Here is a 26,048-nt window from a genome sequence, read left to right as displayed (position 1 = left end):
CCATTTGTTTTTCTTTCTTATATAGTCTTTTTCAGAAAGATTCACCAAGTAGACCATTGGTTTTGAAGTCAAAAATAAGTGTTTATTCAACACTTCAATCTAGAGTAGGAGACAGAGAAAGAACCCTTTTAAAAAGCTTATAGTAAATATGGAGTAAAACATTGAATAATTTGAACATGAAAACTCTGAATAAACATTTTCATTTTTATAATACTTTTGTTTATAAAGGGTTAGATGTTATGAAATATTTAAAGTGGGAGATTGGAAAAGGGAAAAAAGCTTAGGAATTTACACTGGCTGACAGAAATAAAAGTAACTAGATATTACTAAGTATAAGATACTGAGCAGCCCAATGTGCTCTCTAAGCAATCAGAGCTCAGGCAGTAACAGACACAGTATTTACACGTACCTCCTTGTCATTCCAGTCATGATAGAAGCGAACAGGTTTCTTTTGATCTATAACCCAAGACTTGACTTTGCACATTATGTCCTGTACACAATGAAGGGAAAAGTAAATACAAAATGAGCAGTAAGTGCTGGACACTAAGTGCTAAAAGTTTTAAGTCCTGAAAATAAAGATAACACTTGCAATGAACAGAAATACATGTTTTGTATCGCAAATGAAAACCGATGAAATACTGATGGAACATGAAATTCTGAGTGTACAAAGTCAGCAAAATTAGTTAACGTAACAACATGAAAAACTGCAAGACAACTCAATCACATCAAAGATAAAATCTCAGAGTCAATGTTATCTAGTGATGTTACATGCTAGTATGAAATGGGGAGTATCCTGAAGAGAGGCTAAAGTACAGCTTTTCCTTAAAAATATAAACAAAATAACTAATTGAACCTATGACTGATTATTTACTACAAAATATTAAATGAACTGACCCAAACCTTTTTTTCTTCTGAATTAATTTTTTTGCCAACCCCTTCTCCCTGTCACTTCTCCACTGCTCCCCCCACCCCAACCTGCCAAAGCCTCCATTACACAATGGCAAGAGCCCTGCACTGGTGACCTCCAACCAGCTGCATTCACTTTCAGAACATCTCTCTCTGCTGGAAATCTAAAGGCCTTTTAGTTAGCAAGCTAGTGTGCATTCAGAAGGAGGAACTGCGGGAAGAGGCCGGCGGGCTTTGTTTCTCTGGCCTTTCTTCACAGAAAGATTAATCATCTGTGAAATGGAAACGCCAAACAGCAAGTGACACAAACTGAACCCTTCAAGCCTGTCCTCATCAGTTCTGTGGGTCTGAATCTAAGAGCTGCGTGTGGCAAGGGGCTCCTTACAGGCAGGTGTTAATAAAAGGCTCTCGGGGCTGAAAGGTCAAACTGAGCTCTTCCAGAAGAGGCATATTTGAGAATCATCTGGGCCTTCTGTTTTGAGGAAAATTTTTTGTTTTGTTTTTGTAAAGATAATTTATGGACCTGCTTTAAATATTCATTTCTTAAAATTTGTTGCAACACAATTATTAGTAATAGATTTCCTGAGAGTATTTTTATATTACTATGACCAGTTATTCTGTTGTAAGTGTCCATTTGTATAAATTATCTCTATATTTAGTATACCTTCATTGCAAATCTTACTGTTACCAACAAGAAAAATAAAGAAAAGGCCCTATATCCTTCGATCCTGATTTGAAGCCCCCCAGGGAAAGGACTTCCCATGGATTTTAACAAGGAAGGGGCAAGACGAAAACTTTTAATGAAATTGAACATGTTCTGCTTAAGAATAATCACTTTTACTCTTCTATAACTGAATTTCACTCATAAATGTTTAAAAGTGGCTAATGTAACACCATTTCCTACAAGGAGAAGATCAAAGTGCTATATTACAAATGCATTATGATTAAAAAAGCCCTGTGCAGCCTTGCTATTAACTGTTCTTTAAACCCTAAAAGGCTTCCCATAGATCTCACTTGGCACTGCATATACAACCTTTGACAAGTAATGTAGACCATTTTTATTCATTGCCTAAAATTGTAGGCAATTATGTGCGTCACACTGGCCACCTGCAAATCCTGAATGCCTGCTGCAGTTGTCAGTGCAAAAAACTAATGTCGGAGGGGATTAATCTAGGGGGAGAGAGTCCTCTTTAATGGCTCCAGCAGGTGAAATGGCCCAGCTGGTTACTATGATGAGTGGCCAGAACAGCTTATGTAGAGACATGCAACAAGATTATACAAAGGAAGGAAACAGAGGTACCATCTTATACTTCCTTCCATTCATCCTTTTCAATTAAAAAAAGAAAATAGACAAAAGAAAGCCAATTCAAAATAAGAAAGGGAATTAAATTTTAATCATATAAAAAGTATAAAATACTTTTGTGACAATAAACATTTTCACAAAGCCACAGGGCCTCAATGAGTGCTGATCACTAGTGAAGGAATTTCAGGGTTTCTCTTCATTTAAAAGTAACTCAATTCTTGCTTCAGGCACAGAGGCTGTATCACCGAGGTATTTTGGCATCCGTTTTTTTTGTTTTGTTTTGTTTTTCCTTTCATACTATAAACTAGGAACACTGCAGTTTTACCTAAAGAGAACCAAGTCATACTGAAGTCCACCAACAGTATTTTCCTTAGAAGCTACTGTTGTTTTAGATTACTGAAAGATGCCAGTTTTATCTAAGACAAACCAGAAGTAGGTTGCAGTCAGATAAGATTATCTCATGTAAATATTCAGTAGATGCTATATTTTCAGTATGTTCTTTTCTTATATACAAGAAAAATTAATTCTAGTAAAAAATTAAAATCCTACAGTTGATCTGAAAAACATCTAATTGGAGCAAAAGGGGGTTATCTAGATATAATAAATTATAGGCTAAGTAAATGTTTCTCTTATGGTTGCATACGTAAGCATACATATTAATAGATATAATATATTAATAATACATATAAAAACGAGCAGTCAAAACTTCCACTTAAATATATTTAGTTGAAAAATATATACTTTACTTACTTTCGGCACAAATGAGTAAAAACATTCTAATCCCTTTGCATTAATCTTTAATACATTTTAGCCATTTGAGATTTTATATTTCTTTTTAAAGATTTCTATTCATGCGTGTCGGCTATGTCTGCCATATGTGTGCAGCTGCCTACAGAGGGCAGAAGAGGGCATCGGATCTCCGGGATCCAGCAGTTGTGAGCCTCCTGATGTTTGTACTGGGGCTGCATTCAAGTAGTCTGGGAGAGCAGCAAATACTCGTAACCACGGAACCATCTTTCTAGCCCCTGAGATGTCATAGTTCTTATTTATGAGTACTTTGCCTGCATGTGTGTCTGTGTGATATGTGTGTGTGGTGCCCATGGAGGTCAGAAGAGGACATCAGATCCTTTGGAACTAGAGTTACAGATGGTTATGAGTCACCACAGCGGGTGCTGAGATCTGAACTCAGTCCTCTGTAAGAGCAGTAGTGCTCTTCACCATTGAGCCACCTCTCCCACTAAAGACCTCATACATTATAAAGAAATGCAGATTTTGGAACATGAACCTGGACTGCTTATGAAACCATCTAACATTACTAACTCAGAACCCCTAGATCTCTCAGACACAAAGCCACCAACCAGGCAGCATACACAAGCTGGTCTGAGGCTCCTGCCACATATATAGCAGAGGACTGCTTGGTCTGGCCTCAGTAGAAGATGCACCTAACCCTTGAGAGACTTGAGGCCCCAGGGAGCCGGGAGACCTGGTGGGGGCCGGGGGGGGGGCACATCCTCTTAGAGATGGGGGCTGAGGGAGAGGAGGAATGGGATGAGGAACTGTGGGAGGGCAGACCAGGAAGAGGACAACACCTGGACTGTAAAAACATAAAAGTAATAAAAAATATGAAAAATATATTCTCTGTATTATAAAGGATAAACCTGTCTGAATTTTATATTAGCTTGTAGTTTTATGGGCATTCTAATCATAGATCTAACAATCTAATGCTTAAGTATGGAAACAAATCCTAGGTGTAGTGTTTATGATGCAAAGAAAAGGATTAAGGATTACCAGGAGAAGCTGGGATGGAGCTCAGAGGTAATGACTGGTTAGTGTACACAGGACCCTGGGTTTGAGCTGGCACATTCACTAGGAAATAATGGAGAAGGTTGGGTTGAGGCAGTGCTCTTGCACTTGGATTTGGATACACTACCATGATATGTTTGAAAACCCAAGAGGAATCAGCCAGGAATTAAATATACTCATTTGGAGCTCAAAGGCTAGATCAAGGCTAGGGATACAAACTTAGAATTTACCTATATTTAGACAATTAATTCTAGCCATGGATAGGGATTCTACCACATAGGGAAAGCTGTTATGATTTAAATGTGAAACATCTCCCACAGGTTCTCGTCTTTAAACACCTGGTTCCTAGCCTACCAGTGTTGCTATCTGAGAGACTGTGAACTATCAGAAGGTGGAGCCTCCCTGGGGGAAGTGGGTCATCAGGAGAAGGTCTTACAGTTTTATAGCCCAGATGTGCTTCCTGTCCTCTGTTTCCTTCCTGCTGCACAAAGCTGTAAGTAGCCTCCACTCCTGCCAGTGTGGCCTGGAGCTGGTCCTGCTGCCACACTGCCCCCATTATCACAGAACTAAAATAAATTCTTAAAGTTGTTTCTTCTCAGGGTTTTGACTAAAGCTTTAACAAAAGTAATCAGTACACAAAATTGCCTCATCATGTAATCCGTAAGTATTTGGAACCAGTTTACAGAAGAAATGAGGAAGAGTTCAGAGCTGCAGGCTAAAGCAGGGTTCCTAAGACTTCTCCCATTAATAACCTCGTTATACCTGAGCAAGTTTTAATGGCCCTGTGTATAGAGGTATATGAAATATGCAAATGAACCAAGTATTTACTGATAATAAATTATACAAATTTTATTTTAAAATCATTTTTGAATGCATATATTACCATTTATTAGAAACTAGAGCAACTTGCATACTATGAGATGGGGGTTTACATAAAGAATTAAATGCCGGCTGAATCTTTGATACTGCCGAATGTACAGCACCTTCAGTGTTTCAGAGTTGACTGCCAATGCTGAGAAGACCCTTCACAAAAATACAAGTACAAGATGGCAGAAGTCACTTTAGGGCCATTTCTTTCTTTTTTTTTTTTTCCGAGACAGGGTTTCTCTGTGTAGACCTGGCTGTCCTGGAACTCACTCTGTAAACCAGGCTGGCCTCGAACTCAGAAATCCACCTGCCTCTGCCTCCCAAGTGCTGGGATTAAAGGTGTGCGCCACCACCGCCTGGCTGGGCCATTTCAAAAAAAGTTTAAAATTCTGTCTTAATTCCAAGCCCAAACTCTTCATTTGATAAAAAACAAAAACAAACAAAAAAACTACAAAAAAACCCCCACCTTTCAGCCAGCAAGCTGAACAATTTAAAATCAAACAGGCGAATGCTGTCAGAAACACCTTGTATTCATTACATGTTTAATCATGAATAAATTTTTGGCTGCCACACACTTAGAAATCTTTTTAATGTTGCCATGTTTTTCACAATTCTCTATGTTCAGTTATGAGGGTTGTGATTTGTCAGGCATGGTGCGTGCCTTTATTCCCTGCACTAGGGAGGCAGAGGCTAATGGACCTTTTTGAGTTTGAGAGCAGCCCAGTCTACAGAGCAAGTTACAGAACAGCAAAGGCAAATAGAATCCCTATCTCAAAAACACAAAAGTCATCACCATCGTCATCCTCACAGCCACTCATCATCTGTGAGGTACATAACCCTAGCATAGACCTTAGTGGGCCATTCTGGTGGGAGTCAGGCTGATAAATGTGGACCACAATGATCATGCTAATCAGACTGGACAAAGAAACCAAAATCTATTGGAAACTAAACTTTACTGGTTAAAGGTCAGGTCTCTTAATATCTTCCTCCTAGCTCTTAAAAACTTGAGTTCGGCTGAATTCAAGTCATAGACAGTAAGCAACCGTGCAGGTTGTGGCAGTAGTGCAGCCATGAAGACTGTAGCAATAGTGCAACCATGCAGGCTGTGGCAGTAGTGCAGCCATGCAGGCTGTGGCAGTAGTTTCTGTTCACGGCTTTTAGTCAGGGTTACGGAAAAGAAGGCAACAAATAGAAGAGACATATATATTAAAAACAAAAAGCTAAACAAAAACAAAAACAAACCCCTCCAGTTTCATGCCAGGTGAGGAAGAACATGGATATAAAGTTGCTATGAGGTAGGGTGCAGAGTATTTGTAAATGTTAAAGAAATTGCTACCATTAAAGACTGTAGATACCACTAACTTTCTCAGAAGTATTTAATGATCGTAAAGAAAAGGCAGTTGTGTCATCAAGATGGCTTGAAGCCTGGAGAGCTGAATCCCAGCTCCAGAAGCAGTTAGAGGTGGATGAGAGAACTGACTTCACAAAGGGGTCTCCTGACCTTCACATGCAACCCTGTAGCATGAGCATCCTCACACACACAGTGACAATGAGTAAAAATTTAAAATATACATGTAATTGAGGGAGTACTTAGAAAGTTGTAGCACCAAACTTTTTATTTGACAATGAAAAATCTGGAAGCTGCTTAAAAAAATCTAGTTTGATAGAGACAAATATTATATAAAACTGAGAATTCTGTGCTAGGCATAGTGCCACACACCTTTAATCCCAGACAGAGGCAGGAAAATCTCTGAATTCCAGGCTAGCCTGGTCTACAGAGAACATTCCAAGACAGCCAGGGCTGTACAGAGAAACCCTGTGTAGGGGGACGGGAATAAGGGTGTGGGAGGTTGGAGGGTGGGAGGCATAAAACAAACAAAACCATTGAGAATTCCCAATTCCAAAAACCTGGAGACCTCCACAACCTCCATCTTTCTGAATAATGACATGAGTCCACAAGTGAGAAACCCCACATCTGATCTCATGGGACTAGTGGCAGTCAGAATGAAGGAGTTCTAATGAAGGACTGCATTAGACTGTCATTACACCATAAGCATATACGCATATACACTATATAGGAAACATAAATGGGTCTGTGTTTAGAATTTGGATCCTATGCTCAAAATATAACAAGAGGCATGTGCAAATAATGAAGAATAAGAAAAACAGTCCACATCAGAAGCACTTCTGCTCCAGTAATTTTAGATACAATGTAAGCAATCTGTACAGGGAAGGAGGGAGGGAGGGACAGATGGGAGGAGGCAGGGACAGACAGAGGGAAGGAAGGGGTATTGCTGGACAAAACATAATTTTACAAATATACTAAAAGTCCATTGAAATGTATACTTTTAAAGTGCCAATATTCTAGTATATAGTTGAACTGTCTAAAAAATGGTTTAAAAGCAACAGAAAAAAAAAGTGTATGGCAGATAAGAAGAGTAAGTCAGCTTCAGGTTTGGTTGGTGGAAAATAAAATTATTTCTGTCTGCAGATTTTTATCTTGGTCTTTGGAGTTGGGGGCAAGGTCATCTGGTAGAGGTAAAGAATGCATGGAATTACAGAGTGAGCACAGTAACAGGTTTGGGGAGCATAGGGGAACAGCTACAACAGAGCAGAGCAGAGAAGCTAGATACTGCTAAGGGCCATGGAGATCATATGCACAGGAATGTCTTCTTAAAAGTCTTTTCTGTGTTTGGCAGGGTATTGGAAAAGAAAAGGTGAATAGATAGATAACAGACAGACAGATAGATAGATTGATAGATATTGTGTGTGTGTGTGAACATCTATGTGTGGAGATCAGAGATCAATGATGGGTATGTTCCTTGATTGTTCTCCATCACCAAACACAGCTGTCATATTGGTGCTGGGAATCCAAACTCAAGTCCTCAAGTTTGCCAGTAGGCATTTTACAAGGTAGGTTATTTTCCCAGCCACAATCTAACTCTCAGCTATCATTTATTGTTTGTTTATCTTTAACAAGTTCCCATGCTGTAGAATAGGCTACCTAAGCTTGTGATTACCCTGCCCCTATTGCCCGTGCACTGGAAGCACAGGTGTGAGCTAGCATGCCTCTGGTTTTTATTTTTAATTTTTCCTGCTGTTTTGGAGACAGGGTCTCACTATGTACTCCTACATGGCCTTGAACTACAGGCATATACCACCAAGCCCAGCTCTGGATGGAGCCGCTGTTTTTGATGCCTATACATCCTAGACAAGTGTTCTACCACTGGTGTATATGTGTGTATGTGTGTGTGTATGCATATGTATATGTATGCATATACCAGTGACATATCTAGCCTTTTCTATCAGTTCTTAGATGAATTTACTTCTCTCTTACGTGCTATACCAACTGGTGACCCCAAATCAGTCTAATCTTTGCTTTATCTTGAGAGGAGTCAAATACCTTTGCACTTTCCAACTTCTATCCTCAAATCGAGAACAGGGTGCACTAAGACTCATACCATTTATGCAGTATACGGAACACACTATCCACCATGCTACTGGACTCTTAATCCTTTTCCAAAGTAATGTGGCTCAGTCCACAACTTCTGTTGAGATTAATCCCAATGCAGTGGTGTCCTGTAAGAGCTCTACCAAAATGGGGGTAAAGGCAATGGGATGCTCATGCTCGACTTTGGATCATAAAATATACAGAGGAAACATAGAAACCACGTGAAAAATACAGAAAGAATACAAATAAACCTCCTGAAACTGAGCAAGCTTAATTAAGTAAAAAAAAAAAAAAAAAAAAAAAAAAGCAAAAGTCAGAAATAAAAATAATACATAAGGCAAGATGTAAATCCTAGCAGCAATAGAAGGAAGGAAGGTTCTCTGTGGTGGCAGAGAAACAGCACAGCTGGTCTATGATCGGCAGAGTGCCAGAGAGAGAGGTGCACAGTGCTAAGTCCTGGAGCTGCTCTGGCATGGCTTACAATCCAACTCCAAAAGGCATGTGACTATACAACAAACCGTTCTCAAATATTTTCTTTATTTCATTGTATTTACTGCCTTGTATTTTAAGAATAATACCCATTTCTTAAAATAATATTGAGCTGAACCTGCCCCTTACAAATAAAAGCTTCAATTTAAAAGTAAAAGAAAATTTCTGAGAGTAAATGACAGAAGTTTTTCTTCTCTAGCAATTTTTAGGTTTATATGCTTATATGCTTATATGACCAAATATGAAGTCACTTTATTCTCTAAAACCTAACAATAGATCTTTCCTAAATATGACTGTAAATTAAGTAAAATATAGTGTTAAGAAGATTATTTGCTTAATTGTAGTCGTAGTCAGTTATGCAGAGGTTCTCATGCATAAAGCAAAAAGGGAAAACTAGCTCAACCCTCAACCTTTTCCACTGCTGCTTAAAAGCATCACTTTTCAAAGCCCTCATCAGTATTTAGAATAATTACTGCTGGACCCATGAAGTAGTTCAACCTACCATAGTATGGTGGTCTAAATGAGAATGGCCATAAGCTCATGTATTTGAATGCTCAGTCCATGGTTGGTGGAATGGTCTTGGGAAGGATTAGGAGGTGTGGCCTTGTTGGCTTTCAAAAGCCCACACCATTTCTAGTTCGTCTCTGCCTTCAAGTTGTGGATAAGATGTAAGCTATCAGCTACAGCTCCTGCACCATGCCTGCCTAAAACCTATTCTGCCATGATGATCATGAATTAACTCTCTGAAACTGTGAACAAGCCCCTCCAATTAAATGTTTTCTTTTATAAGTTGCCTTAGTCATGGTGTTTCTTCATGGCAATAGACAAGTAGGACACAAAGTTTGAGTCCCACATTATCACATCAAATTAAGAATTTTATCATCCTCATTTTAAAATATTATCTTTTAAAACCTTTTGAATATATTATATACTTTTGAATTTATATATTATTTGAATGTATGTGTTATGTACATTCAAATAATAAACCATAATAATCTATCTACATTCCTGATTAATACACATTTTTTCAAAAAAGGTGTGTGTGTGTGTATCCATGTATGTAAGTGCCTGCAGAAGTTAGAAGGCGGCACTGGGTCCCCACAAGGTGGCTGCTGGACATGAGTGTTGGGAACTTCTCAAAGAGCAATAGGCATTCTTTATGACTGAGCCATCTCTCCAGGCTCATCACTCTTCTCTATGTGTGTTTCTGCTCATGTAAGTGTTCATGTGATGGCCAGAGGACAAACTCAGTGTCATTCTTCAGGAGCCTGGAGCTTACCACATAGGCTGGGCTGGTTGGCCAGTAAGTCGGAAGAATTCTGCTGCCTCTGTCTCTGTAGTACAGGGAATATAAATGTGCTAGAACACCCTGCTTTTATATGTAGCTTCTGGGGATCAAACTTAGGACCTCTTATAAGCATTTTGCCAATTTAGCTATCTTCCTAGTCTATGCATTGTGAAGTTTTAAACTGATTGATCTACTGAAGTGTTTATTTAACTTTAGGTTTTGATTTCTATAAACTTACTTTATAGTAGCTATAAAGGGTCTAGAGCAGTGGCTCAGAGGTTAACAGTACTTGCTGCTCTTACAGAGAGTTCAGTTCCCACTCATATGCTGCTCGTGTCTAGTTACAGGCGGTTCTGAGACTTTCTTCAGGCCTTTATAGGTACCAGGCACTCACATAATACACATACACATAAGCAGGCACTCACACACACACATAAAAATAAATACACAAATAAAAGGATAAAAAAGTAGAAGCTTACCTAAGCATCTGACATTCTTAATGTATTATTTTAATGTAATAAGCCAAATAGAAAAGAATAAATACCATATAATTATATTTTATAAGACATCTAGGCTAGAGAGGGCTCAAAGGTTAAGAGCACTGACTGTTCTTCCAGAGGTCCTGAGTTCAATTCCCAGCAACAACATGGTGGCTCACAACCATCTGTAATGGGGTCTGATGCCCTCTTCTGGTGTGCCTGAAGACAGCAACAGTGTACTACTCATATACATTAAATGGATAAATAAATCTTTAAAAACAACAACAAAAAAGACATCTAGAATAGGCAAATCTTTGGAGACAGAAAGGAAAACAATAGCTATCAGTAGAAAGTAGGAAATCACTGTCATTTGTTTGAAGACAGGGTTTTCTATGTAGCTCAGGCTGTCCTGGCTCACTTAACAGACCATGCTGGTCTCCAACTCACAGGCAGCCCCGCCTCTGCCTCCCAAATCTCTGGGCAGAGGAAGGCGTCACTAATGCTACCTCACGGAAAGTCACTGTTTAAAGTCTACAGAATCTCGCTAGGAAAAATTCAAGGGAGGACTACTCAATACCACTGAATTATATACCTAAAACTGGTTAATAGTGAATGTTATACTATGTATAATTTAACATGATAAATGCCATTTTTAGAGCAGGAATCTTCTACTTCAGCACTTATCTTAATGGATAACTAAGACATTGACTGTGGGGCAAGATGGTACGTGCCTGCAATTCCAGCACTCAAGAGATGGAGATATCAAAAAAAAAAAAAAAAAGCCAGGTGTGGTGGCGCACGCCTTTAATCCCAGCACTTGGGAGGCAGAGGCAGGCAAATTTCTGAGTTCGAGGCTAGCCTGGTCTACAGAGTGAGTTCCAGGACAGCCAGGGCTACACAGAGAAACCCTGTCTTGAAAAACCAAAAAAAAAAAAAAAAAAAGAGAGAGAGAGAGAGAGATGGAGACAGGAGGTTACTGTGCTGTTACTGTACAGCCTGGCCAGTACAGAGGAGTGGGGAGAAGGACAAGAAAAATGGAGTATGGTGGCTCACACCTGTAATTTTAGCACCCAGAAGGCTGAGGTGGAAAAATTACCATGAGTGTGAAACCAGGTAAGTCATGAGTTCCAGGACAGCCCGGACTACAGGAACAGACATGGGTTTCATTTTAAACAGCTTGCCTTCGTTAACTGGAGATTGTACAGGAAAATGAAAGGACACTCTTCAGCATCAATAACTACTTCTCCTCATATCTTTTCCTTTAGAAATGATGGTTTTAGGGGCTGAAGAGCTAAGTCAGATGGCAACATGATAGCCTAGCATGAGCAGAATTGTGGGTTCTATGCCAAGCAGAACATAAAGCCAGATGCAGAGGCACACCTCTGAAATCCCCAAACTTGGAAGATGGAAATAGGAGGATCAAGAATTAAGTGCATCCTTGGCTCAGAGTTTGAGATATATAATCATTTAAGACTATTCCTAGCTTAAGCCAGGTATGTTTTTACATACCAAAAATCCCAGCACTTGGAAAGCCAAGAGCAGGATGATCACAGTTCAAAGTCAGCCTGGGCTTCACGTTTCAGGAATGTCTCGAATTCATCCTTCAAGAAATTCTATTTTGGGCCTGGAGAGATGGTTCAGTGGTTAAGAGCACTGACTGCTCTTCCAGAGGTCCTGAGTTTAATTCCCAGCAACCACATGGTGGCTCACGGCCATCTAATGAGATCTGATGCTTTTTTCTGGTGTGTCTGAAGACAGCTACAGTGTACTCATATAAAATAAATAAATAAATCTAATAAATAAATAAATAAATAAATTCTATCCCCGCCCCCAGACTTAGTTAAAATAAGGCCACAGTAGAGTAGAGTGGGTCTTTAGTATGACTGGCAACATTTTAGCAAGCGTGCTGTTAGGACAGAGGGGACAGAGGAAACGCAACTATATAAAGGCTATGATAAACGGGATCACCACTGTTGCTCCTTGTGATGGTTTGTATTTGCTTGGCCTAGGGAGTGGCACTGTTAGGAGGTGTGTTCTTGTGAGAGTAAGTGTGTCACTGTGGGCATGGGCTTTAAGACCCTCATCCTAGCTGCCTGGAAGCCAGTATTCTGTTAGCAGCCTTCAGATGAAGATGTAGAACTCTCAGCTCCTCCTGTACCAAGCCTCCCTGGATGTTGCCATGTTCCCACCTTGATGATAATGGACTGAACCTCTGAACCTGTAAGCCAGCCCCAATTAAATGTTGTCCTTATAAGAGTTGCCTTGGTCATGGTGTCTGTTCACCATGACCAAGGCAACTCACTCTTCTAAGGACAACAGTAAAACTCCTGTACACTGTGCTATCATCTGCTAATCCTCATCAAACAGCTGAGATACCACAGAGCTCTTTGAATTATGACCAAGGGAACATTCATTGGAGTAGGAAGAGAATTATTTTAGAGGGTGTTGACATTCCAAATGAGGGACAGAATCTAACTGAATAACTACTCGAACACTACTAAAAACAATATAAATCTCAGACAGATTGCAAACTTAAATGTGAAAGGTTAACAATAAAGCTTGTATAAGACAAGATAGGAGATATTTCAAACATATATTTATGCACATAATGGTGTGTGTGCCACTTTCTACAGAGCACATGTGGTCAGAAGACAACTATGTTAGTTAGGTTTCTTTCTCTCACCAAGTGGACTCTGGGGAATCAAACTCAGACCGTTAGACTTGGGTGGCCTTGTCTAATGAGCCACCTCACCACCCCATTTTATTTATGAGACAGTTTCTCTTGCAATGAGTGAGGCTGGTCTTTAACTCCTTATCTTCCTGCCTTGGCCTCTCAAGTACATTACAGGTATCTGCCACCATGCCTGGCATCTGTGCATGTGTGTGCTAGGGATATACATTCATGTGTGAGGGTGTACATATATGTGTGTACATGTGCTAAGCAAGCAGTCTACTATTAAGAACTATCCTTATCCACAGGAATGCTATTTTTGTGTCCTTCATAGTGTTTTTCAACATATTTTATATATTTTATTAATTCTTTCAATAACTCATACAATGTATTTTGATCATAGTTACCTTAACTCCTTTCAGATCAACCACCGCAATTTTGTGTCTTTTTTTTTTTAAATAAATAACCCACCAAGTCACTTTGTATCGTCAGTTTGGATCATCCACCAGAGCACAGTCAACCCGACAAGAGATAGACCATTAACTATAACATGACTCTTCCTTCCCCAGAAGCTGTTAAATGTCAACATCACTTCACCTGGGGTGCAGGCTTGCGAGCCCTTCCATGCTCCATGCTGGAACACAGACTGGCTTCATCACGTACAGGTCTTGTGCCACAGCTGCTGTGAGCTAATGAGTACAGCTTTCCTGTCATGTCCAGAAGACACTGCCTCACACCAGTCCTCTCTCCCAACCCAAGGAATATTTTTATACCCATTTTCCATTTTCTTCTCTATTCTAACCCTCATGTGACTTCATTAGCTACCTCTCCATTCTCTGCCATGTATAAATAGGAAGTGAGCATAGGAAATAGGAAGTATAGTACACAAAGGAAACGGGCAGCGCACATTTCTTCCAGTCCCAAGTCAAACTGTTTTTACTGTTACTTGTTGATTGTGTCCCCAAATTCAGAAGGCAAGTGTAGGATCTTTCTTTCCTTCCTTCTCAAGAAAAGTCAAAGTTTATTAAAAGAAGACAATTGTATTAGAGTTTAAAAGAATACCCCCAAGGTAGGCAGCTGTGAATCTCAGCAGCCGCCTGGAGGAAGAGAACACAGGAGAGAAACAAAAGACGTCACAGAAATCAGCTGCATGGCAGAAAGGGGAGCTTAAGAGGAAGTAAGAAAGCCCAGAGTTTCAGTAAAGGCCTGCTTACATCAGATATACAAAAAAGAAACATGCTCTTTTGAGAAACTCAGAAGAGCAGGCAGACTCAGGAAGCAGCATGGCTGTGCCTCTGCAGACTACTGCTGCTTTCTTTCTAAGTAGTGTAGTTTTATAAACACTGAAAATAAATGTGGGAGGGTGAAATGGCATAATCAGTTTCTGAAAACTAAAACAAATATTTGCAATAAAAATTAACACAAAGCCAGGCGGTGGTGGCACACACCTTTAATCCCAGCACTTGGGAGGCAGAGGCAGGCGGATTTCTGAGTTTGAGGCCAGCCTGGTCTACAAAGTGGCCAGGGCTACAGAGAAACCCTGTCTTGAAAAACCAAAACAAACAAACAAACAAAAAACATAAAAATAGAAAAATTTCTACAACAAAGTTGCATATAAAGCAAGAACAGTTACTAGAAGATGTTATTATGCATCTCTTTTTTAAATGAGAAGTACATATAAAACTTCGAAACTGACATTTAAGCATCTACCATAATGCTATAAATAATAATTCACTAGTGTGATTAAAAATATATCTGAGTAGTGGAATAATGGTGGCTATTTCCTCTCCATAAAAATTAAATTTTTGTCTACCTGAAAAATGTGTTCATTTGTGGCTGGAGAGATGGCTCAGAGGTTTAAAGCACTGGTTAAGGTCCTGAGTTCAAGTCCCAACAACTACATGGTAGTTGACAACCATCTGTAATGGGATCTGGTCTTCTGGAGTAGCTGAAGACAGCGAGAGTGTACGTATACAGAAAATAAGTAAATAAATATTTAAAGAAAAAAAACATACCCAGGAAGAAAAGAACCTTCTAAAAAAAAGTATATTCATTCAAAGGTGGCATGGTAGCTCATCTCTGTAATTCCAGTGCTTAGGAGGCTGAAGGCAGGAGGACCACAGCTAGTTTGAGAGCTGCTTGGGTTACTTGGTAACTCTGATGCCACACTAGCTTACAAACTAAGACCTTAGAGATGGCTCACTAGGTAAAGTGCTTACTACGGAAGCATGCAGCCTCAAAGTCAAATCCCTAGAAGCACAAAAAGCAATGCATAGTGGATAAACATCTGTAGTCCCTGTGCGCACGCGAGAGAGCGAGAGCCAGAGCCAGAGAGGGAGGGGGGGGGCGGGAGAGAGAGAGAGAGAGAGAGAGAGAGAGAGAGAGAGAGAGAGAGAGAGAGAGAGAGAATGAGAATGAGAATGAGAATGAGAATGAGAATGAGAATGAATGAATATCCCCTGAAGTGGATGGGCCAGCTAGCCTGGCACATAAAATGGCAAACAGCTAAAGACCTGGTTTTAAAGAAAATGGAAAAAGAGCACCCTTGAAGTTTTCCCCTGACCTCCACAAATGGAACTTCTCCAAAATAAAACAAACAAAAAACTTCAACAGAAATAAATTTTTATTCTAAAATTCAATAACAATATAAAATAGTTTATGTGCTTACTTTTAAACCGAGAAAAGCATACGTAAGTATTTCCTTCGAGCTAGCTGTAAATGCTTACTTACATACTCGGGCTTCAGTTTCTTGTCGCCTCCCCTCACGGCCACCTTCTCCAGTTTGTCTAGAATGGGCCCGATCGCCTCCTCGTCCTTCAGCTGAAGCTCCTCATGGATTATCTCTATGTCTCGGATGGGATCCACGCTTCCTTCAACGTGCGTGATATCGTCATCTTCAAAAGCACCTAAAACAATGAAGAATGGATTCAACTAACAGATGATACACAAGGTGATTGTAATCACAGTAAACAGAGTGGAGGACTTTTAGACAGTGCGGAAACAGCTCCAGAGTTCTTAACTCTCTTCAAGCAGAACACAGCACTTCTCTCCATTGAGTAAAACTTAACAAATAACCACAGACATGGTAGTTCAAGAGCGTCAACATTTAAAAAACTGATACAGACAAGTAAAATAGGAAAACAAAATTTTATTCCAGAACTACTGGTTGCTCTCAAGTTTGGCATATAAGAGATACTGAATGCAAGGCACGAAAGCCTCAAGTTTTAAACTGCACTATTAGGGTTTCCAAGGGAAACCAGATTTGGGGGGGTGGGGGGCTCAAATCATCTGGCAGACCTCTTCTCTGCTTCAATCTACTTTATCACTGTGGTTCTGACGGTGATTAGATAATGAACCACTCAGACACACAATTTACACAGCAGCTAATTTCATCGGCCTGATTTGAGGGTATGGTTTTTAGGGGGCTATCAAAGAAGCAGATGAAGGTGCATTTGTCATATATGAGTGACAACCATTCACACTATCTGAACAAAATGGTGCTGGCCCTTATTAGAAACACATGCTATTATCACATATTTAAAGTGCAGTTGAAGCCGTAATTTCAAATTGCCAACTAGAAACATAAGGGTAAAACAACCGGATATTACTGAAGCATGTGTACTGACTTTATGCCCTTCTGAAGACATAATGTGGCAACATAATTCTATTGGGATTTACTCAAATTACCAGATAAAGAACAGTATCACATAAAAAATGCATAAATGCTATGAAATATTATAAACAGAAATCAGTGATACAGGTACAAAACAATAAATACTTATAAACAAATTAATTTCATAAAAATCATCTACTTGATTATATGACCTAAGAGGTATTTTAGACAGAAGTATTATAGAAATCATGAGTTAGCATAAATTTGATAAAGAAACAACAGCAAATATAGTTAATTTTTATGCAACATAGACTAGGATATTCTTGTTATGAGTTATAAAGTGTTCTAAATTGCAACTGCTTAGTTTTAAAAGTCATTTTTAATACTAATGTGGACTGTTCAGTAGTAAGCCATAAAATATAGGTATTTAAATATTTAAGTGCTTTAAGTATTGAACTGGTGTATTAGATGATGTCAAATTCATATGAACAAAATAATCAAAAAACAAAAACAAAAACTAAAAGTCTCCTAACTTGGTGTATTTCTTACTAAACACAACACATACGCCCTACCCGCCCGCCTGCCCACGGGCACAATGCTCTTTCTTGCCATGATTGACTTTACAAAGAGACAAGAGGGCAGCACATGCAGCACCCATCTCAGAGACAGACGGCAGAGGCACGCAGGAAGCCCTGGTTTGCTGCTCAAGAGTGCTTAAACTAGGTGTATTGGGACACACCTGCGACCTTAGTACTCATGGGGCAGAAATAAGAACATCAAAGGTTCAAGGTCATGTCTAAGGACACAGTAAAAGAAGAACTAACTGTATCTTCTAGCAGAGTGAGAAGTACCCTGAACAGCTGTCTTTCTATAGAGGCTGACAACTGCACTGATTCAACAACACCTCAAAAAGCTGAGCACCCAGTGTCGACAGCACAGGGGTGCAATAGGCATACAAGAGCATTTCCTACTTTACTGCAGGAAGAAGGAAATGTTGTATGAAAACTAAAGTGGTAGCTGGACCTTCACAAATGCCAAGTGTGTTTACCAGAGTGGGGTGGGATGAGATGCACACAAGCAGGGGAGACAGGCTTGAAATGAAGATGTTATTAAAGCAAACATGACAGGATTGCTGGGTAAGAAATCCTTGTGGTGGAATCCAATTTAGACCTAGTTTTAAAAATGGAGATTTGTTGTATTTAATATTTCAGACTCACCCGCCTCCCCCTCTCTACACACACACACACACACACACACACACACACACACAGTTGGGCACAACATACAGATATTATGATTTTTCTTGTTCTGGCTAATTACTGTAAGATCAAAATTGTAACCAAACTTAAGATACTATTTTGAAAATTAAACTTCTTTATTGTGTTTTAGAAAAGAGTAGCTTGTTTTTATAAAAACTGTTCTTTGTGGAAAGTTTAAGTGAGAAAAACTGATAAAGCAGCTTAAATTAACATTGATCCTATGCTTCTAACAGAATTTCAAACACCAGGTTCCTCTCCAGGATCTGCTTGGATAAAACTGAGGGTTGTAATTAAGAAAGTACCATTGAAACTCTCCTAATGCATTTACTGGAGGGATGTTGTTAAGTAATCACTCTAGTTACTGGCCTCTGTAGAAATAGACAATTGTATAAGACATTTTTCACTGAGTAGGCCCCTCCCTCTCTTCCTGTAAATGTTTGCTCCCCAGACTTCCTTTTACTTATCAAGACCATAAGCTATTATGTCTCTCTCCTGTATTAGTACTTCTACCATTTCAAGAATTCTTTCCCTTAAACATTTCAGTAAATTTAAAATTCTCTATTAAATCAAATATGTCACTCATTCCAGGACATTAATTTCATTCTAGTTACAGCTTTCCTTCCCCTAGTTCAGAGCCAAACATTCTGAAAGCACTGTCTATGACTGCTAATCCTCCACGTCTTAACCTTCTTGTCATTCAAACCATGTGCCTCCATTACAGCAAGGATCACAGGCACTGGCCAGGAACAGCAGCAACCCATGGATTCCTAGTATTTGAGAAATGGAAACAGAAGGTATGAGTTTGAGGTTCTGACTGCTCTGCCAGAGGACCCAGATTCAATTCTCGGCACCCACATGGCAGCTCACACCTGTCTGTAAGTCCAGTTCCAGAGCTTCTGACACCTCACACAGACATACACACAGGCAAAACACCAATGCACACGAAATGAAAATAAATTATTTTAAAAATGAAAGTTGAAATGAACAATACTTAGTGACAAGAAGTTATTCTGAAGAATAGAAGATAAGCATTTGCTTCTCAGATAGAGGGAGATCATAGGAGTTATAGATAGATATCAGGGTCAAGCATGGACTTCGTTGTCAGTCAGCAGGAAGTCAGCATGGCTCTTATGCCAGTGAGTGATGAGTGTGAAGAACACTGTTAAAGACTAACCAGGAATAGGAACTGCACTCCAAACACTATAAGAATCTCAATGGATATTTAGAGGACGTGTAAAGTGACAGATACAGAAAACAACTTCATCTGGACAAGAACAGTAATGGAGTAGGTGGAAGGCAGAAAGAAGAGAGATCACTATGAAGTTTCAAGCCAGAGGATTTTTATGTGAATTACTGTAAAGCCAATATATATATAAATTTAAATGCTTAAACCAGGTACAAAGCCAAAAGGTATTATATAACCAAAATGCATACTTGCAAGGACAGCAGTTCTCAACCTGTGGGTCACAACTCTTTTGGCAATCCTCAGTCTTCAAAACTATTTACAATTCATGGCAGTAGCAAAATTACAGCTCTGAAGTAGCAACGAAAATAATGTTACGGTTGGGGTCAGCACACCATGAGGAACCGTATGAAAGGGTGCAGCACAGGAAGGTTGAGAAGCAAAAAGAAACACACACAGCATATAGTCCTATTAAATCAACATCAAGACATTTGTACACTGGACTGTTTCACTTTACATTCCAGGTTCTTTCAAAGTAATTAGCAAGTGTCCTAAAAAAAATCTACATTCTGATTCATTCCTAATAAAACCACTAGAAATTATGAAGCCACACTTTGAAAGGTTAAGAAGACATATTACAAAAATGCTTTTATTTTTAAGTCAACATATAAAGTGATGAGCTCATTATAGTACTGTGGTCCCCTGCCTGCTTACAGTTTTCTCATGCTTTCATTTATTATTTGTATATGAGTGAGGGCACATAGACGCCACAGTACACATGTGGCAGTAAGGGATAAATCTGTGGAGCAAGTCCTCTCTTTCCACCATCACATGCTACATTAGTTAATTTCCTATAGCTGTAAGGAAACACCACAACCACAACAACCCACAGTTTCAGAAAGATGAGAGTTCGTTAACTTGCTAGCAGGGAATTGTGGCAATAGCAGGCATGATGACTAGAGCAGCAAGCTCAGAGCTCACATCTTAAACCACAATCACAATGCAGAAAGAGTGACCCAGGAATGGCATCTGGCCTTGTAACTCTCAAAGCCTGCCTTTAGTGAGACACTTTCTCCAACAAGACCACACCTCTTAATCTTCCCCAAACTGCATTACCAACTTAGAACAAGTAGTCAAATGTCAGGGACTATGGGGGACATTTCTCCTTTAAATTATCACACATGGGTTCTGGAGATCAAAGTTATGTTACCAGGCTTACCAACAAGTGATTTTACCCATTGAGCCATCTCACTGGCCATAGCTTTGTAACTGTTTTGATCAGTTTTAGGAATCAAACCCAGGGCCTCTGCATGCTGGGCAAGAGCCCCACTACTGTATTACTAGCCTTTCAGCTTAACTTTCATCTTGGGATCTTGAGCATACTAGGCAAGTATCTATCATTGAGCTACAGCGCCAGCCTTTTAAAGCAGATTTCTCATTAAATATAAAGTTGGAAATCAAGACAAGAATATAATTTTTAAATTTTATCTTTTCAAATTTCTAATCACATCTTCAAAATTCCATGTATGTCAAACCTCCATTTACAACTTCTTTATACTCTTTTCATTCTTTCTATCCTGGAACTCACTTTTGCCGAAGTTGGACTCAAACTCTTGCATTCCACAGAAACACCCCCTCCTTAGGCTTCTGAGTAGCACAGTTAATAAACACTACAAGGCAGCGGCTTTTGTTCTTGTTTGTTTGATGGTACTAGGATCGAACCCAGAGAGACTCGCATATTCCAGGAGGGCAAGTGCTCGGAGAGAGGTAAGCTTGTATGGGCAATTCTCTCACATTTTTATGGCTTTATTCACAAACACTGGAAATGCAAGGTACCATTTATTTCTCATAAATAACACAACAAAAGTGCTTCATTGAATAGGAGAGGAGAGGTAGTTGGGGGTAGGAGCAGTGAGCTATTTAGTGCATACTCTAAATGTTCTGACTTTAGAAGTGCAGTTTAAACCCCAGCTTAGAGGTCCACTGAAATTCTAGCCATGATCTATGGAAAGGACCCACCTTGACAAGAAAGCAGATTGTAATTTACAGCTAGACCTCAGAAATTGTAATTCTTAACTATGGATTACATAAAATAACTATTTTAAATTACAAAAGGAAAGACAAGCACTTTAATGTGTTCTGTTTACTTTTAAAAGCCCACTCATGGGGCTGGAAAGAGCCCAGCACATAAAGTGCTTGCTGCTTGAGTGTGAGAGCTTGAGTTCAGATTCCCAGCACTTAGGTGAAAGCGGGACATAGCTGCACCTGCCTGTGACTATGTGCAAGCCAGGAGGAAATGGGAGAGGAGATGGACCCCATAGTCTTGCTGGCTAACTAGTCTAACCAACACTACAAGCTCCAAGTTCAGTGAGAGATCATACCTCAAAAAATAAGGTGGAGAATGATCAGGAAGGACACCTGACAGCAACCTTTAACCTCCACATTGGAAACACATGCATACACTCACATGTGAATATGTACACATACATATTAATAAATAAGTAGCTCATTTGTCTTATTTAAGAATATCAGGGAACAAAACAAAGAAATAAAGAAGATTAACAAAATTCTCTTTTAAATGCAATTTTAAGTCTTAATCTTCAAGGTCTAAAATACTTGAAAATTTGTGTCACTCAAATTATAATTACTTTGGATAGCTATATTTATAATCTTTGAAAACGAAAATATTTTGTAACCAGAAACATAAAGTCAAGTAATAAACTGCTAATCACTTAACACAAAAGCATGCATGGAGCAGCATAACTGGGTTGGATGGGTTGTCCTTAGGCAAAATAACCAACAAAGGATGGGAGATAAGACTCCAGTCTGCCTGCTCTGCAAAAAGCCCTGGGTTTGAGCCCCTGCATCTCGTAACTCTTTCATTTTCCACGGGGAAAACCTATTATTTGAGATCCTGCAAAAAGTTTGTGCACATAAGACATGAACACAAGCACAAACGTCTACTGTCTACACTACAGGTTAACTACTCTCTGGTGGGACAGGAATTCCAACTGTTGGTAGCTGGAGTAAGGTGCACTTGCCTGAGTTCTTTCTTCTTACTCTTGTCTCTCTTCCAGCATAGGGAAAAGATCTAAAACCAAATGTTGGCAAGGAGGAAGAAAATTATCACTTCACTTACATATTCAAGAACTGATACGAGTTCTCAAAACCCTTTGTAATGGAGCTGGAGAGATGGCTCAGTGTATAAGAGCACTGGCTGCTCTTGCAGGTGACACATTTGGTTCTCAGCACCCACATGGCTTACAACTGTCTGTAACTCCAGTTCCAGGGGATTTGATGCCCTCTTCTGACTTCTGAAGGTACCAGGCACTCACATGGTACACATACACACATGCAGGCAAAACACTCAAACACATAAATTGAAGTAAAACATTACAATCCATAACACAAGTTTTCAGATGTACAGAACACCAGAAAATTCTGCCTAACAGTTAAACTAGTACTATACTTATACTGTAGATAATTATACAATCACACTATTTAAGAAATCCTTAAAGTCGCTTGAAAGTTATGAATCATAATTCAGAGTCAACACCTGTAGTTAATTATGCTCAAGGGCTTTACATGTTTAGTTGCTGTAACACAGCAACTCTTTCCAAAAAAGGAGACAGAAAAGAAGTTCCTTAATGAGGACAGGACTCGCTCCTCAGCAAGACTCCCTGCCTGCTCTACAACATATTACTAGATACTTTACATGTACAGCAGTAGACTTGGTATTTTACGGAGCGTCACCTGACTTCCAATGCTGGGCTACTTTTGCTCTACTGAACCATTCCACTAGCTTCCTAACTTCTAAAACACATGTGTCTTCTCTCTGTAGAAAAAGCCTCTCTAAAACTTTATCTTCACCATCTTCAAATCCTCAGCTGAAGCCAAACTCTTGGATCAGACAGACTCCTTAATCCTGAGAGTCCCTCAGGTTTGTCCCTGTGTCTCTCTCCTCCTGCTCCTCCTGAGCAGCTTACTGTCTTCTAGTCATATTCTGCTAAACATCAGATATTTTTAACTGTTACACATTTCCAATTGGATAACCGGCCACATTTCCCCCTCAATTTAATATCATTTTTCTTACCCACTAACCAAAGTCTTTGTAAACTCAACTTTATTTAACACCTGACTATTTTCATGTCATCTTAAATGAGAGCCTAAGTGCTCAATTGTGATCATTAAGTCTCCCAAGCTACAAGTCAGGGTTGGTAGAGAGCTCTCAGGTAGAGGAACATGGAGCTACTTAACTTAAGAATGGGTGTAGCCTGGTTTTGATGCAAGCTTGCATGGATCATTCAGACAGAGTGTAAGTGAGCAAGTGAGAAAAACCACAAGAGCACTTCTGTGGAAGTATACACAGGTGTTTTATAATCTAAGAGATTATAACCCAGCACTACCAGTCAAAAAATTCAAAGGTGAGGAGAAATTACAAGGACTTTGGTGAATCTACTAATTTATGTGTTTGATATGCTTAGCAACTGGCTTCCTTGTAATATTTGTTAAATATTTTAATGTGTGCTACAAATTTTATCTTTTGCTGTTTTAGCTTCTAACATTTATAGTTCTGCTTTGGGATTATTTATTTATTCTCAATATGAATAACTGCATTAAGAATTTGTTCATTCATTGATTCTCTAATTCATTATTTTACCTTTTACAAAGTGTCTGTATGTCAGCTCTGACCAAGACACAGGTGAAAAGTGGAAAGACAGTCAACATGCAATCTTCAAAATCAGGTAGCTAGGAATAGAACCATATGCTTCAATATTTAATGTGCATGTTACAAGTGATAGGAATAGAATGGGCATATTCTTATAGTGATTTAAATAAAGGGTATGGCCAGAGAAAGCACTGTTGTGGAGATTTCATTTCAGTGAGACTAAGGCTAAGAAAAATACTGTGTGGATTTGCTGTGGCAGGTTAGAAGAGAAAGAATATTCTCAGCAGAAACATGAATTAGAGTGTAGAAAATGAAGGATGGGAAGGCTGAGTTTCAAAGTGGGCTACTATGGCACCAACGCTAGAAAATGTACCACTCAGATTTGCTGCTCAGTCTATTTACAGAATGGCAGGCAGTTCCTGTGGCCTCTTTATTCACTGTACACAGAAATGGCAGTAAAAAACCTATTTCCACTTCTACTGCTTTTTTCTCCACCTTAGAATATCACTCATCAGAAGTATTTAAAACTGATTTTCTCAGAAGCCATAGTTAGAATATGGCTTAGGACAGTTTACTCAAAAATTATTTTATTGCATTTTATTCCAAGTAAATCTCCATAATTCTTTTGTGAGTCAGAGATAGTAGAGAATTCTTAGATCTGAATTCTTCCAGGATTGCCTTGCTGCTGAGGGGGATCAAGCTATGCATTTTAAGGATGAATGTGACTTTTTTGTTTTGTTTTGATTCTCATGTCTACAGCCTGCGTGCTGGGATGGTATATGTGTACCATCATAAAAATACACATCTTAAAAGATATTTTTTTCTACAACTGCCTATTGGATAGTGGGCAAAAAGAGTACCAGAAGCTAAAGGCACTTCTCCAAGACAAGGACTGGAGTAGGCACTGCCAAGCAGCTTCCGTGACTCTGAACTAGTCATTTCACAAGTGTAGACCTCAAAAAAAGTACACAAGGTAACCAAGAGCACAGGGTAAGATGAGGCACAGAGCCCAGACAATGAGAAATTCCATGAGAAACGATCCAATCCGAACTACCCCAACTATGAAACTAAACTACAGGAGTGTTTAAGAATGAATGGCCCCTCAAGTTCACCAAAACAAAGGCAGGAACACACAATGGAAAAGAAGTTGAGAAATGTCCAAGCTACCATGAAGAAAACAGCTTCCAAGAAGAGCTCAGTCCCCTTTTTTCTCCTTTGCATAATAAAACCTTTATAGAAAGGAGGAAAAAAACTGATAACAATTTCTGCTCTTCGAGATATTTACAATCGAATAGGAAAAACAGACCAGCACATAAATGTAAGATAGTAAATTTAGGATCAAGGATAACAAGGAAGAATCAGTGTGGACTACAAGTTGATAGCGAAAAACAACCTCAAGGTTTCAAACTGGAAAACAAGTATTATATGGATGCAATATAAAATTTAGATTCAGATTCTTAAACTGGTTTTGAAGGAAGTACAAATTATTTTTAGTGCCACATTTAAATGTATTGATGCTGTGAGAAGAGAGAAAATATTGTTGCCATTGAAATTTGAAGCCAGTGTTTAAATGCTTGAAAATGTAAACATGTAATAGCTAGTAATAAAAAAATGGCTCCCTATTAATTTTAAAAACAGGTATTTTACAGCATTTATTCAAAATATCAATGACTTTAAACTCAGTTTTCTAGTATTTGGCAGGGGGAATAGAGGAAAGAAACACACCGTTTACTTGGTATTGGAACAGGATGACGACGACCATATCTACCTTACTTGGGTCCAAACAAAAAAGCACCATGAAAGTAGTAGATATCCCCAAACCAGGCAACATATATCAAAAAATAATTGTAGCCTTGGATACATGACTCACAGTTACAAACTGGTAAATGAAACACAGGAGGAAGAGTAAAGACTAAAGAGACTAGGGACAATAAAGCAAGTGTGTCTTTTGGAAGCCAACTGTGTAAGTTGACATTCCCAATAGTCTTCCAACATAAACTCAAATCCCCACTCAAATTGGCCCAACAAGTAGGTACTGACTACTTGAGAGATTTCTAGAAGCCTACT

At 39.1% G+C, this 26,048-nt stretch overlaps 1 protein-coding gene across 1 annotated transcript in view; it reads right to left on the bottom strand.

The window, feature by feature from the left end:
- Ola1 (Obg like ATPase 1) overlaps window positions 1–26,048 on the bottom strand; it is a 129,931-nt gene that overhangs the window by 49,880 nt on the left and 54,003 nt on the right. The window contains exons 5-7 of the mRNA XM_021181910.2: window positions 15,988–16,163; window positions 410–490; window positions 2–99 (exon numbers count right to left, since the gene is read on the bottom strand). Coding sequence (XP_021037569.1) covers window positions 2–99; window positions 410–490; window positions 15,988–16,163 — 355 coding nt within the window. The remainder of the gene's footprint in view (window position 1; window positions 100–409; window positions 491–15,987; window positions 16,164–26,048) is intronic.

The sequence above is a fragment of the Mus caroli genome, unplaced genomic scaffold (genome assembly GCF_978045245.1).
Source record: "Mus caroli unplaced genomic scaffold, Mus_caroli_1 scaffold_2, whole genome shotgun sequence".
Lineage (NCBI taxonomy): Eukaryota > Metazoa > Chordata > Mammalia > Rodentia > Muridae > Mus > Mus caroli.
Note: the sequence above shows the minus strand (reverse complement) of the source record. Positions and strands in the feature narration are given on the sequence as shown.